Here is a 14,929-nt window from a genome sequence, read left to right on the forward strand (position 1 = left end):
ATGTTTAAGGCAAAATCATTAATATATTTGTTTGATTTAAACCTAAGATCAAGCTCCAGATTTTTCACCCAATGCCCTCTTAAAGGAGAGCCCATCTACATTAAAACTGATGGGATTGTACCTGCAGAAATGGAAGAGAGGTTAAAAGTCACATAAACCCAGACTTAAAGACTATGAAAAGATATAGGAGGTCCACTCAAGTCCAATTACCTTATTTTACAGATGAGTAAATGGAAGCCCAGAGGGGTAAGTAAGAGCTCCAACTGGCAGGAAGTGGCTAAGTAAGCATTCAGATACAGAGTTTCAAAACCCTGACAGCTAATAGACAGTAGAGACAGAGCAAGAAACCTGAACTCATTAGCTAGTCTGACCCTTTTAGAGTCTTTTACTGAGACAAGTTCACACAACTTGTCAAGTAACAAAGACAGGATTTATCCCAGGGCTTCTCACATCAAATTCAGTACATGCAAGGAAGAAAGGATGGTGGTGGTAGGTGTTCAAATATGAGAAAACTCCAAAAATTCTTCCAGTTATTTGAATTATCAGGGAATTTTATCGATAACAAGAATGCAATACCTGACATTATCTAATTGAAGCTGTACATCCATATGTTTCTGAGAAAGCTGACTGAGCTCTTTTTCCTTATTTTCTCTTAATGAACAGCATTCCAATTTTACTGAAGACAGTTCCTTGTCTGCAGATTGAAGAACTATACGCAGGTCCTGTATTTCACTTGTCATCACTGAAAAACAATATTAATTTTTTAAGATGAACAAATTAACCAGTATTAAAAAAAAAATCCAATTTGATGCCATATCATGGCATGGATATTATAGTCAACCAGCACTTAGTAAGTGTCTAACTTGCTAAGTCTCAGAAACATAAATAAAAACATGTAAGCAACAAATAAAGAGAAAATGAACATGATTTCCAAGGGGAAGTGAGATTTGAGCTGGGATCTGAAGGAAATCAGAAGTCAGTAAGTAGAGATTCTTGAATGAGGGCAAAGTAGGGATTCCTGAGAAAGTAGTTTTTCAAAGACCAGCATAGATGATATCAGTGATATATAACTCCAAAGGTCTTACACAAACTTGACTTTGTAACTATGATCAAAAACTAGCTGAATGGCAGAGGGGCTCATCAAAAATGTGTCAACAGTAATTAAAGAAGACCATCTACTCTGTGAAGCAAAGAGTAAATGTGATCTCCTTTGGTGGAGGATGCATCCATATGTCTCATATTAAAAGAGTGTATTCTTGAAAATGAAATTTAACTCATCATGCCAATAATTAGGATGTCAGCAAAGTAAAACTTTCCCCCAGTATGATTTTTGTTGAGTTGAAAATCAAGAAATTGTATAATTAAGCAGTAATAACCAAGTACATTTGAGAACTTCAAATATTCTTCTCCCTCCTTTTTTGAGCATCTAACTTTATGTAGGATTTCTTTTGTAAATATGAATTATTTTTATTTTCTAATTTCAATTTATATCTTTTAAAATTAAATAATACCTTTTCATTTTCAAAACATATGCAAAGGTAGTTTTCAACATTCACCCTTATAAAACCTTGTGTTCCAAATTTTTTCCTTTCCCTTTCCCCTTACTAGACAGTAAGTAATCCAATATATGTTAAACATGTGCAACAAATTATTTTTTTTAAAAAGATAAAGCCAACCTGTTCTCTTAGCTTTTATTAAGAACCTACCATATGCCACTGTGCCATGCGCTGGGGCTATAAAGACAGAAAACAGTGCCTAATCTCTAGAAGTCTGATGGGGAGACAATAAGCAGACAACTATGTACAAATATAGTTACAGACAGTATAAACTGGAGAAAGACTCAGACAGCACTAAAACAAAGGGGGTTGGCTTTAAACTGAGACTTGAAGAAAGTCAAGAAAGCTAGGATACAGAGATCAAGGCAAAATGTGCTAGGAACGAGGCCCAGCCAGTAATAAGGGATGGAATTTGGAGATGGAATTATTTTATGGCAAGAATGGCTGGGAGACCAAGATCCCTGGATTAAAGAATGTGTGTAAGTTAAGTGTGAAGAGATTAGCAATGGAGGAAGGGGCCAGTTTATGAGTGGGCTAAAAGCCAAATAGAGGAGATAATATTGATCCTGAAAGTAAGAGAGAACCACTGGAGTTTATTTGTGTAAGAGAGAGGGATAAAAGGGAGAGGAAAACAGAAGCCACAGACGGGTCTCATCTCTGTGACACTTGAGGGACCACTCATATAGATATATCACAGATGCAAACACAGGAGTAGAGAAGCAAAAGACTCAAGAATCTACATACAGTATTTTATAGGCACTTTTCAAGGCAGCATAAACACTTTAAAATATGAGGTTTTTTTTCAAATGTTATACAAATCTGAAAAAAGAAACAGACCATGAAGGTTAATATTCTCAGTAGTAGGAGAGAAATGTCATAAGACTTGAATGTGACTGTATAAAAGAAAGCTAGGCTCACCAAGCACTAAATTACCAACACTCACACTCATTTTTGCTGAGAGTATCTCGGAGCTGTTTTTCAAGGGAACTCAATTGTGCAAGATATTCCTGTTGTTGTTTATGCCAATCAGTTCTTTCTGAAGAAAAGAGCTTTGGGAAGAAAGTATCAAAGTTAAGAGAGAGCAGAGGCATGTCAAATCATATCTTAAAAAAAATTCACTAATTACAGAACCACATATTAAGGTCTTCAAATAATAAGAAAAGATATGGACATTAATTACACTTGAAAGCCCAGAAAGAAATGATTAAAAATATAAATGTTTCACATTTTTCTTATTTTGAATATTTAAGGAAAAAGAAAGGGGACGGAGACCACCAGGAATATTTGGTGCTCTCTAGCAGTCTCAGACAGCTCTGATACCAGGTTGTGCATGACCTACTCTGGGCCCTACTGTACCTCCTGGGTTTGCACTGCATGATGCTCCACTTTGTCGATGTGCTGCTGCAGCTTCACGTTTTTACTTTCTTCTTCATCCAACTTGGTCTGAAGGACACTCAGCTGCTCCTGAAAGGACAAAAGTCCGCCTGGAGATGAAACTGTTTTCATTGCCATCACAAGCAGTGTTTCCCTCCTGTGCTTGAGTGCACCCTGGTGTCCATAGAGCGGTCCAGGAATCAAGAAGCCAGCAAAGCCTGAGTCCAGTGGCAGTGCCTGCCTGCCAGGTTTGTGGCCCAGTGCTCGACATTAAGGGCTGGTTTCTTTCCACCACCTATCTACTATCTCCAGAGGCCCCGAGAGACAGCTATGGAGCTGCCCAAAGCAGAAGCCTGAGAAGGGCAAACACTCCCTGGCATGTTTTCTCCCTCTAGCTGCTGCCCCCACCCCATGACTCCTCATCAGACCCAGACCCCCATTCGGCCCACTACCCTTCTTCTGCCGCCACAGGCTACAGAAGCAGGGACAACCAGCAATGTGGTATGCTGCATCCTAATTAGGGAGCTCTCTGAGAGCAGGGGCTGCCTTCCTGTTCTATGGATCCCCCAGTGCAATCTCTGAGCTCTGCACACTGTATTAATAAATATTCCTTCATTGTGCCAGCCATCACCACAACCTGAAACACCACAAAGCCCAATGGAGGCAAAGGTCCCCCTTGAGGCAGGAAAAATCCAAAATGCTTCAGGGTCACTCCTAGGCTTTTTCAGCATCTATTAACTTGACAAAGCATCAATTTTAAAAATTACTGATTAAAACTCTAGTGTAATATAGTTTTCTAAAAAATTCCTTTTCTCTAACAGGAGAAGAAAAAAGCCTGAAAGTTTCTATGGCAATTGATTTTAAACTTAAGTTATTAGAGTATAAGCAAATGGACACCAGCAAACCCCGAATTCTTACTAAAGCTAAGGGCCAAAGCAATTCCTTTATGGAGAAACTGCAAAACCATTACCTTGTAATTATATTACATTTAAAATAACCTTTAAATACAAAACTTATTTTAATACTATAGATGAATCAACTAAAACTCAAGACAAATAAAAGACTAACAAAGAAAATAGCATTAGTCTGTCTTCTTTTGGCACCAAGTTACCTGTACTATTTTGAGCTCCTCAGAAATGGCTTCACAGGCTTGTTCATTCATCTCTGGAGGAACTGGTTCATTGAATATATCATTATGCAAATCATTTGTGTTCTGAGTATCCAAGGGGGTAAAGTTCATGATTTCAGGGCTTAGTCGAGGTACTAATCGAGACCGAAGCTGATAAGCCTTCGTTGGAGTAGTTATGATCTGTTGTGAAAATGATCATGAAATGTAGCATTGGTACATTTTAATATAATCACTTTAAAAATGTGTGAAGAGAAGATGATTATGTCATGGTAAAATACATTACATGAAAGCAAGATATCATACTCTAAATTTCTTGGGCAAGAATAGGTTATACAGAAAAAACAAACAAACAAAAAAACCACCTTGATTTACAGTCAGCGTGTGTTAAATCTCAAAAATCACCAATCTCTTCTTCCTCCTCTTGCCATCTACCCAGATCCTGCTTTTTCTCTTGGCTTCTGCCTGTTTCCTTCTAACTGTCCTCTCCTGATCTCCTAATCTCCTATGATATCTGATCTCCTCTCCTTGACCCCTGCAGATGGGCTTCTCCAAAGTCTTCATCTTCAACCTTTCTTAACCCCAGCTTCAATGGCCACCTCTTACACATGACCGATGAGGATGCCCAGATTGAAGCTTGAGCTCCAGTTCTACAGCTTCTCTCTCACTCTTGCTGAGGCTTCACTCAGAAGCATTCAAGGTTCAACATGCTCAAGACAATTCAATTCAAAACGTTTCCCTCCGCCCTCCCCCCCTTCACAATTTCTATACATGCCTCCATCAGTCATTTAAATTTCCCACATTCAAAATGTCAGGGTATCTTTAATATTTCCTGTTTTAGAAAGATTTTTAGCAAGGTCACTTTCTTGTGCATAATATGTGATGTGAGTTGATTCAATTCAAAAAGCAGTGGTCAAGGGAACAACAAGGTGTTGTCAGCCACTGAGCTGACCACTAAGAATCTAACAAACAGGAACTAATGCCTGCTCTGAAGGAGCTTACATTCTACTGGGGAATAACTAAAAATTAGCTTGAAACTCTACTTTAATGTTGAACATATAGCTAAAGCTATCCAAATAATCATATACAAATAACTAAAAAAAATAAGTTTATCATAGCGTAAAACAGCCTTTCATCCTTGCTGATTGAAAACCCAACTTTTAAATGCATGTGGCAGTAGAATCAATCTGAAAATAAATTCTCCTGCATCTTTTGCCATGTTCAAAACACCTCGATTTCCTGGCATGTCCTTGTTCACCGTGCATGTTAAATGCCTAATATTTTGAAGAGCAGTTATAGTCACATACTTTCTAGAGCCTGTCTTTCACTTGAAGCTTCTTTTCCTTCCCTGCTGGCAGCTGAGTCTCTGAAAGGCAAACACCCAGAGAGAGCTGGTGCACTGACGAGGCTGGGACGAATGCATGGAATGAGTGACTGTGAGTTCTTAAGCTGTTCAGTAGGACGAGGCACTGACTGACCAAAGAAAAGGGTGACTCAGCACCCCTCTGCCTTCCCTGTCCTGAGCCCTACCTTCAGCGTCTCTGTGTGGATCTTATTCAGCTGAGATACTTCCTGGCGCTTGGACGCTTTGGTGGCCTCTAAGATGCTTTCTAGGCTCCGGTTCGCTTTGCGCAGGGATTGAAGCTCTGACTCCAGTTCCAGCTGCCTCTTCCTGTTTATACAGCACCAAAGTATTAATGTACTTATTTTATTATGGCTTATGTGACCAATGGGAAGATACAAAATAAGACTGACTATGCATAACTAATTTTCTTCAGTCATGGTTTTTACAAAATGGAATCAAGTCCTAATCTGAAAACCTATAATTTCTATAGTTGAAATGAGAGTAATCAACACAAATTGATTTTAACATACAAATTCAACATGTAAATTTCCTTTAAAATAAAGACATTAACACTTTTATGTAAATAATATTTTAGGGCTATATTTAATATTTAAATTCAAGAACAATTTAATTGTTAAGGAATTTATCTATCTTATTAGGAAGACTTGTAAAGGTTGAACCGGCCTAGTCTATAGAGTAATAAAGAGTTAGAAATCGATCAGTCCATTTATATTCTGCCAAGACATAAAACTATAGTCATGGTTATTTGTGGGTGAACATGAAAAAGGGACTCCTTCTTAAAGATCCACCAGGTAAAAATGTGGCAAGCAGTTTAAATGAAGGTACACTTACTTGGTGAGCTCTTTGAATTCTTCATATTCTTGCTTTGAATTATTCAATTCACCCTGTGTTTGCAGAAGTTGTGCTTTCAGCTTCTCTTCTGATGCTGAAGAGCTAGATTCTGAGGAAGTTGTCAGATGGCCTAAATAACAGTAGAGCAAAAGCACAGAAACTCTTGACTAATTGATCACTCCCTAAATGTAACATCTTGGGCATTGTATGCCTATGATGAAGGGAAGGATGAGAAGGGACAGGTAAAATCAGAAAACATTTCTGACTTTAAGTAGTTTATAATCTAATTGGAGGCCTAGCATGTGCCTAATGTGTTTAGAGGATGTTACCTTAAAATAGGAAACAAAGAAAATAGCTAAACAGGCATTTCTCAGGCAGAGTGTCCATCTGGCCATGTATTCTCAAAGGTTCTGTCAACAGAGTCCAAACTCTCTTTCCCAAGTGGGAAAGGCTTGGGACCTGCGCTTGGTGTCCAAGGCCAGACTCAATAACTTTTCTAAATATTCAGCACAAGAATCTTGACCACAAGCTGATAGCTTTTTCTAGAAACTCAAGAAGTGAAGAAGTACATTTAGCACAGAATCCACCTACCAAACCAGTGTATGCTTCCAGTCCCCAGGTTACAGCCAAGGTAGCATCATAGACTCCTCTCTCACCTTATGGTCAATCATTACAAGGCCTATCCTTCCAACTATCTCCTGAATATGCCTCCTTCTCTTCTCTGACAGCCCCCCCCCCCAACCCTTTTGGTCCAGGTTCTCCTCATCTCCTACAGTTTAAGAGCCTCAGGGTCTGCAAGTCGTTCCCCTCTCCATGTACCCTTCACTAAGCTATCAAAGCGCCTTTCCTAAAGCATGGTGGGGGAGGGAGGGGGGGAGAGGAGGTTGTTTCCCTGTTCAATAAACTTCAGTGACTCTCTATTATCTCCAGGATCAAATGTGAATTTATTTTAAAAAGTTCTTCCCAAACAGACTCCTCCTGTCTTTCCTGTGCTCCTGTGTAAAGCACATTTTACTGCTTACTCTTCTTCCCACAAGACCCCCGTCTCCCAGTTGCAGGAAATTTTCTGGCCATTCCTAATTCCTGGACTTGGCTGCTGCTTATCTCCACCTCCTGGCGTCCCCAGCTTCTTTCAAGTCTCAGCTTCTTCAAAGAAGCCTTCTTTTTGGGGATCATCTTCCAGTTACTCTGTTCATATACTCCGCACACTGCCTCTCCTCTTAGACTGTGAGCATCTTAACAGGAAGTGTGTTCACACTAGTTTTTTACACCCAGAGTCTTACACAGAGGAAGGCTTAATGAATGTTTGCTGAACTGAACTTGTTCCTGCCAAGCACTTTAAATAATATTTTATATTAAAACATTAGTTTCCATTATGTGAAACTCCAATAGTGATAAACTGATAAGTAAAACTGGGCATTTCAGTCCTATTTCTATTATGCTACATATGTAGCATAACACTAAGTATTTAGTATATGATTTTAAAGAAAATTTTAAAGAATAGTCACTTCCACACACAGAAGACATTGCATAAGGTAGAGTCAGCATGTAAAACTAAAATTAAAGCCAAAACTAGAAAAATATTATAAACACCATTTAGAAAACATGTTGCTTTGAGCTCATCTATATCGTTTTCACCTTGATCATTTTTTGCTGTGCCAGAAATTTCAAAGAAAGCTTTCTCTAATTTTGCAATGGTTTGTGCATCCATTTCTTGGACTTTTTTCACAGATTCTAAGGACCGAAGTCGCTTGTTGTCCTCCCGGAGAGAGTGGTTTTCCATGGCATATTTCACAATACGAGGGTGCTGTTCTATCTGCAAGACAGGAGGGTTAACAGACTTAGATGACATTTTAATTGTAGAATGTAATTTTTCTCTGTTCTGCTGAAATTAAATCTCCCAGAGGGAGGGAGGTCAAAGATACCTTTGAGGAAAAAAATGTTACGATGAAATTCATCCGCAAGTGAAGTCAAAGTAAAGATCCACTTCTCCCAATTCGTACTTATAGAATATACTAACCATTTTAACACCAATCATTTACCTACCACAGTAGCTGGGCTATGCTACTTTCACAGCTATGAAGGTTGTCAAAAATACAGCATTTTATTATTGTAACAAACTTCCTGCCTTCTATTAATCTTTTCATTTGACTTTTTGAACAACAGTTCTTTTAATTCCCTTGTGACTAAGCGAGATGTGGTACAAAGCAATGTTAAGTGATTATGAGGTTCTGATAAAGATGACATCTTAATTATATGGTTAGTGGGTTCTACCTAACTATATTTCATTTAATTTATTCCCTCCCACCTCCACACTTTCTCAATTCTGGGAACTTTTTCTTTTCAATCTCTCTCTCCATTAGGAGACTCAGCAATAGCAGGGAAAATAAAATTTTCATTTTTTTTTTGAAATCACAGTATTCAACTGAGTTTACTCCTAAAAGTATATCTCAAAAGTTTGTTTTCCCCTTAAACTCTTGGGTATGTCTAAAAGTAAACTATTAGGTTAAAGGCCTAAAGTAAATAATCTATTACTACTATTTGTGGCAAAAAAATGTTACTATTTTGGGAGAAAAAGCCCATCTGTTTTTAATTTCACCATTCAAAATTCAATTTTTTTTGGAAAGTTGAACTATGGAAATGCAAATTAAGACAACTCTGAGATACCACTACACACTTGTCAGATTGGCTAGAATGACAGGGAAAGATAATGTGAAATGCTGGAGAGGATGTGGGAAAACAGAGACACTGATATATTGTTGGTGGAACTGTGAATACATCCAGCCATTCTGGAGAACGACTTGGAACTATGCTTAAAAAGTTATCAAACTGTGCATACCCTTTGACCCAGCAGTGTTACTACTGGGCTTATATCCCAAAGAGATTTTATTTTATTTATTTATTTTTCCCCCTGAGGTTGGGGTTAAGTGACTTGCCCAGGGTCATACAGCTAGCTAGGAAGTGTTAAGTGTCTGAGACCAGATTTGAACTCGGATCCTCCTGAATTCAAGGCTGGTGCTCTATCCACTGCGCCACCTAGCTGCCCCTCCCAAAGAGATTTTAAAGAAGGGAAGGAGATCTGTATGTGCAAGAATGTTTGTGGCAGCCCTCTTTGTAGTGGCCAGAAATTGGAAACTGAGTGGATGCTCATCAATTGGAGAATGGCTGAATAAATTGTGGTGTATGAATATTATGGAATTTTATTTTTCTCTAAGAAACGACCAACAGGATGATTTCAGAAAGGCCTGGAGAGACTTACAGGAACTGATGCTGAGGGAAATGAGTAAGACCAGGAGATCATTACACACTTCAACAACAATACTATATGATGATCAATTCTGACAGACGAGGGCCTCTTCAACAATGAGATGAACCAAATTAGCTCCAATAGAGCAGTAATGAACTGAACCAGTTATGCCCAGTGAAAGAACTCTAGAAGATGACTATGATCCACTACATAGAATTTCAATCCCTCTATTTTTGTCTGCCTGCATTTTTGATTTTCTTCACAGGCTAATTGTACACTGTTTCAAAGTCCGATTCTTTTTGTACAGCAATATAACTATTTGTTCATGTATATATATATTGAATTTAACTTACACTTTTTTTTGAGAGATCCAGTATGACCCACTATGCACCACATGAAAACTGCATTTCTACCCAGTTATCATTTAATTTCTGAACTTCTCTCCTTCCCCAACAAAATCCTGTGAAAGTCAAACAAGGTTGGTTTGAGGAGTACAAGTGAGGTATAAAACAAAAAGTGTTGAGTAAACAAGTTATCCAGGAATGTAGTAAACCTCAATGGCTCCAGCTCCATAATGACTGCTGGAGGCTAAAGTACATCCCTCTGGCCCATGGGTGCCAGACTCCATGTTGTCTGGTAGAGGCAGTCCCCCTGTAATTTATCTTTCCCATTTCAGACTGAAGGAAATCAACTAATGAAATAGTTACATGAATTAAACAGCTCAAGTAGCCTAACCAAGAAGATTCATGAAAAAAATATTCATTTCATCAAATCATTCACCCTTCTGCTATAACTTTGTTTTATTTGCATTTCATGAGGTTCTCTGTTCTCAGAAAGCAATCCCAAGTAAACCATACTCACTTGTTCTCGCAGAGTTTGTATCTCTTCCCTTAATTCATGGAGCAGCTCATCCTGTTCTTTTGGTAGAAAATTGCCCCTTGCTTCTCTTTGGAGTTTCTCTAAACGCATTATATGATCTTCCCGAAATTTAACAATCATTTTATTGGATTGAATGAATTTTTCCTTCTTGACGCTGAGATCTTCCAACTGTGCAACTTTTTCTAATAAAGACTTAAGGAAGAGATAATTTAGTAAAATTACCAACAAATTACCATATCTGAATATTTATGCTTTTTTGGTTATTGTTTACTAATATAGTTTAATAAACAAAAGGTACAAGATTATTGTTTTACTCTGTACATAGATGCAATATATACATGAGGAAATGTTTCCTGCCTGCAAGACATCAAGCTATTGCCTTTTTTTTCTAAAGATCATGGAACCTGCTTTCTACAGAAATGAAGGTGATCTAAAATAGTCACCAGTGCCTGAATGTAAGAAGAGGTACTTGATCAATGGCATTTGGTCTCCAATCTTTGAAATATAGATATATTTAAACATTAGTTCCATAGAGTTCCAGTTTGCCTAAAATTATATTACATCTATACTGTATCTCAAAAATATAAACAAAAGACTCCCAATGATATTATATTTATTTAATTAAATAGCTCTTTCAATAGGCCCAAATCTAAACCCTTTAAAGGCAGTGAAGCCTCCCTCAACATTTCTTGAGAATTTACAAAGCAGATAATAAAATCTGTAAATACTAGCTTCAAATTAAACTTTAATCCAGATTTTAAAATATTCTTTCTAGAAAGTTTTTAACATTTTGACTAGTAAAAATCTGCTCTAATTCCACTGTAGCAAACCTCAGTTTCTTACCTTTTTTTCATGTTCATATTTCTTCAAGAATAACATTGCCTCTCTAAAATAGTTCATGTAATTAGTACTTTCTTCATCTAAAATAAAAAAAGAAATGTCATTTCCCCCTCACAAAAAATACCAAGGGATAAACTTTTTAAAATCCCAACAACACGGGGCAGCTAGATAGTGCAGTGGATAGAGTACTAGCCCTTTAGTCAGGAGGACCTGATTTCAAATCTGGCCTCAGACACTTAATACAATACTTCCTCACTGTGTACTCCTGGGCAAGTCACTTAACCCCAAATGCCACAGGAAAAAAAAAAATCCCAACAACACATAATAGAAATAAAATTTTCTTTTGTATGTAAACAAGATTTTTCTGGTATGTCAGAAAATCATAATTTCAAAACTGGAAACAAAATGATCAGTTCAGTCTTTCCATTTAGAGGGGCCTTTACTTATCAGATTCAGAAATTACTCAATGAAGTTATTCTGAGTAGCAAAATCATTCACATGTATAATAGTGTCTAAAAGGAATAATAGATCTCAAATTTTTACTAAGATCTTTTTTTATCTGGCTATCTGACTAAAGGCAGAACAATTATTGTTTCTTACCTGTATAATATGGATGGGGAGAGATGAGTGTGGATCCAATAGTTATACTTAAAAAATAAGAATGTAAAAATGTCTCAAAAAATAAGTCTCACCCTTTTAAGCATTGAAAGACAAGTAGGGACATAGGTGTCAAAATTTGATTTATGAAGCAAAGCTGCACTAAAGTGAAATGAGCTAGAAGTCATAGCAATTAAATGTTCACCTAGAAATCTCTAAGAGGTTGCAAATATATGAGAAATAGGAAGAAGTGTGCCTTATAGATGAGCACTTAATAAATATGTTGAACTATAGTGCCCCCTACCAATAAAAGCTGGAGAACCACCGCAGGATAGCGAGACTTCTACAGGATCACACAGCCAGGATGAGTTAAGAACAGGCCTTGAACCCAAGTTTTCCTAACTCCCAGGTTGGCTACTTGCAGCAGTAATGTGCACTTATAGAGGCTTACAAAGTATCTGTGTCCCAACAAGTCTACAGGGTACACATGAGAAACTGAGTCTGCCAAAAATAAATGACTCACCCTTTCTTATCTACTTAGTAAATGATATAGACAGGATTCCAGGCTGCCTACCTTAAGGAGGCTTACTAGAAGAGTTGGTCTTTAAAAGATGGGGATGGCATTAAAAAAATATATATATATATATAAAACAGGGAAAAAAAAATCTGCATGCTGATGGATTTTTGGATACTGCACAGCAACAAAAATGGGAATGGTAATCAAGAAGCTGACCTTCCATTGCTCAGTGTTAAGGACAAGGGCAAAGAGACACTTTAAATATCTTTTAAGCAGATTTGGGACTTGATGGGAATGGGTCAATGTTTGCCGTATGATTTCTGCATAGGTCACAGGAATGAGGTGAGGTCTACAAGGCTTTGCTGGAGGAATGCAATCTTCCAAAGTATTTTTGATGTGACCTCAGATATCTGGAGCATGTGATGGCACATAATCTAAGTGAGTGCTCTAATGCTCTTTTCGAGAAAATAGCTTTCCAGAGTGGCTACAATTCATGGAAGAGTTTCTCCCTAGTATGTCTCCTGCCTGAGGCTTATAAAAAATTGGGCTTGTCTGCTGGAAGCCTTGCCTCTCTACCTGTTCTTCCGATCTCTTTTTCTGTCTTTTTAGTGACTTTTGTAATAGAGTTTGCGAGTTGGTCCTCCTGGGAACCTTCAGCCATTTGACTTTATTGTCATTTGCCTTGTAATTCTGGGCCTTTTGCTCCTTAGAGGGGTGCTGTTACTCTCTCATTCCAGACAGGAGCTCCCTAGGCCTCTGACTGGGGCATCAGTAAACTGCTAGGCTAATTAAGTCCAAGCCACTTCTGAGTAAAGCAGAAGATGAGAACCCTGCTAGCCACCTCACCTGGAACAGCACGGGGGGCCGTGGTCAGCTGAGCCAACTGTTCCTTAAGCTTTTTCACTTCAGCTTGGAGCTGGCTCACATTTCCTTGTGTGTCTTCATTTACCACAGCCTGATACACAAAAAGAAAATGGGCAAAGATAATGAAAATTACATTTTGCTACATAGTTTCCTAAACTAATTTGGCCACTTAACTTTAAGAAACTAATAAATACTGAGGAGATCAAGGATCTTGAAATGCTCCCAGTAAAAAAGAAGAGATCTGGAATATTTTGAAAGAAAATTAAGCCTGTTTTCATGCTGAAAGTTTGTTGTTATACACATGTATACATTTGATTCTTTAATAGTTTTACAAGGAAAATATAGCAGACCTTAGGATTCTTAATTAATCATTCAAACTACAGTGGGTTTTTTTTTTTTAAATTGTATAGTTTTACATTCACATTTGATATAGAATGACAAAAGGTAATAATACTATTCACAGACAGAAACAAGAAACTTAGAATAAAAAATACAGAAACATCAAGGCCCTTGATTCAAGGGAATCCCCAAATCTTATCGATAATGACACAGTTCTTACCCTCAGGGAGCTTACATTTAACCCAGAAGATACATGTTCTAGAGCATTTCCTCTCTGTCAAACACTTGTGTTCTGCTAAGCTGGGACCCTTTCTATGAAGGACATGCTGACTTGAGCATTTCAAGGATTATGATTCTGTCAGCCTGGGCACAATTTCTCCACTCACAAAGATTGTGCCTCTCAAACACCTTGTTGGATGGCTTTTATGAATTTCTGTGGCTAAAATAATCTCACCACCTGCAGACAACTTCCTCTGGAAGTGGCTTAAAGATAATCTCTGTCCCCAGGCCCAGTTTTTCTGTCTCAGCAAGAGCTTATACCCTCCTTGCTGAGGGAAATAATTACTTTTACTCCACCTTGAGGTACTGAAGGTCTTTAGGGGAAATTGTTCATGTACTTGTTCATTAGAGTGCACACTGCCCTTTTGGGAGCTGACTCTGTAAAAATTAACAGCAATGTTGCTTCCTCATGGTGAAGAGTGGCTTGACTCTTTCTTGGTTAAGTTAACCTCTGATCTGGTTGGGAATTAGTAAAGGATCCCTCTCATGTAAAAAAAAATAAAAAATAAAAAAGGAGTCCTCTTCTGGTTTTAAGTGGTTCAGGGATAAAGAATAAGAGCATCCAGTTGCTGTTACTGAGTTCAAGACACCAGACCAAGTAGCTGTATTTAGACCTACAAGGAGTAATGCTTTGGTCCAACTTGGCAGCACCTCTCCAGTGAAGCGTTTCTGGAATCGAGGTAGAAATAGGATATTTCTGCAGGTGACCCATTGCTGGGAAGCATGGCTATCCCAGTTGTGGTCTAGAGTCAATAACCAAGGTAGGAATTCCAGGCCAAAGGCGCCCCGGCCTGGAGCTTTCTACCTGCTTGACAGGAGCAAAGTTTGGCCACTATCTACTGGAGCTTCCAAGCAGCGATAAGTGAATGGGAGTGTTTGCACATGCAGACCTGGGTCAGAGAACTCCAGGCTCAGACCAGGAAGAGAGCAATCAGATTTTACCCTAAGGAGCAGTGATAGTTGGCAGGTCTCTAGCCTGAACTGTTAGGAGATCCTGTAATAACACAATACTCAATAGCCCAATCCATAAGCCCAGAAAAATAGAAAGATTCCAAACTATTTACAAATGAAATTAGAAGAAAAACTACAGCACAAGCATAAATTCAACTAGAAT

The 14,929-nt window shown here is 38.1% G+C and overlaps 1 protein-coding gene across 1 annotated transcript in view; it reads right to left on the minus strand.

Annotated features, from left to right (window-relative positions):
* The window catches only part of KIF15 (kinesin family member 15), a 46,237-nt gene that overhangs the window by 17,080 nt on the left and 14,228 nt on the right, over positions 1–14,929 (minus strand). The window contains exons 11-20 of the mRNA XM_074271692.1: positions 13,180–13,288; positions 11,223–11,299; positions 10,362–10,571; positions 7,892–8,069; positions 6,254–6,383; positions 5,587–5,728; positions 4,042–4,239; positions 2,913–3,020; positions 2,500–2,605; positions 577–742 (exon numbers count right to left, since the gene is read on the minus strand). Of these exons, the coding sequence (XP_074127793.1) occupies positions 577–742; positions 2,500–2,605; positions 2,913–3,020; positions 4,042–4,239; positions 5,587–5,728; positions 6,254–6,383; positions 7,892–8,069; positions 10,362–10,571; positions 11,223–11,299; positions 13,180–13,288 (1,424 nt within the window). The remainder of the gene's footprint in view (positions 1–576; positions 743–2,499; positions 2,606–2,912; positions 3,021–4,041; positions 4,240–5,586; positions 5,729–6,253; positions 6,384–7,891; positions 8,070–10,361; positions 10,572–11,222; positions 11,300–13,179; positions 13,289–14,929) is intronic.

This window comes from Sminthopsis crassicaudata, chromosome 5, assembly GCF_048593235.1.
Source record: "Sminthopsis crassicaudata isolate SCR6 chromosome 5, ASM4859323v1, whole genome shotgun sequence".
NCBI classification, from domain to species: domain Eukaryota; kingdom Metazoa; phylum Chordata; class Mammalia; order Dasyuromorphia; family Dasyuridae; genus Sminthopsis; species Sminthopsis crassicaudata.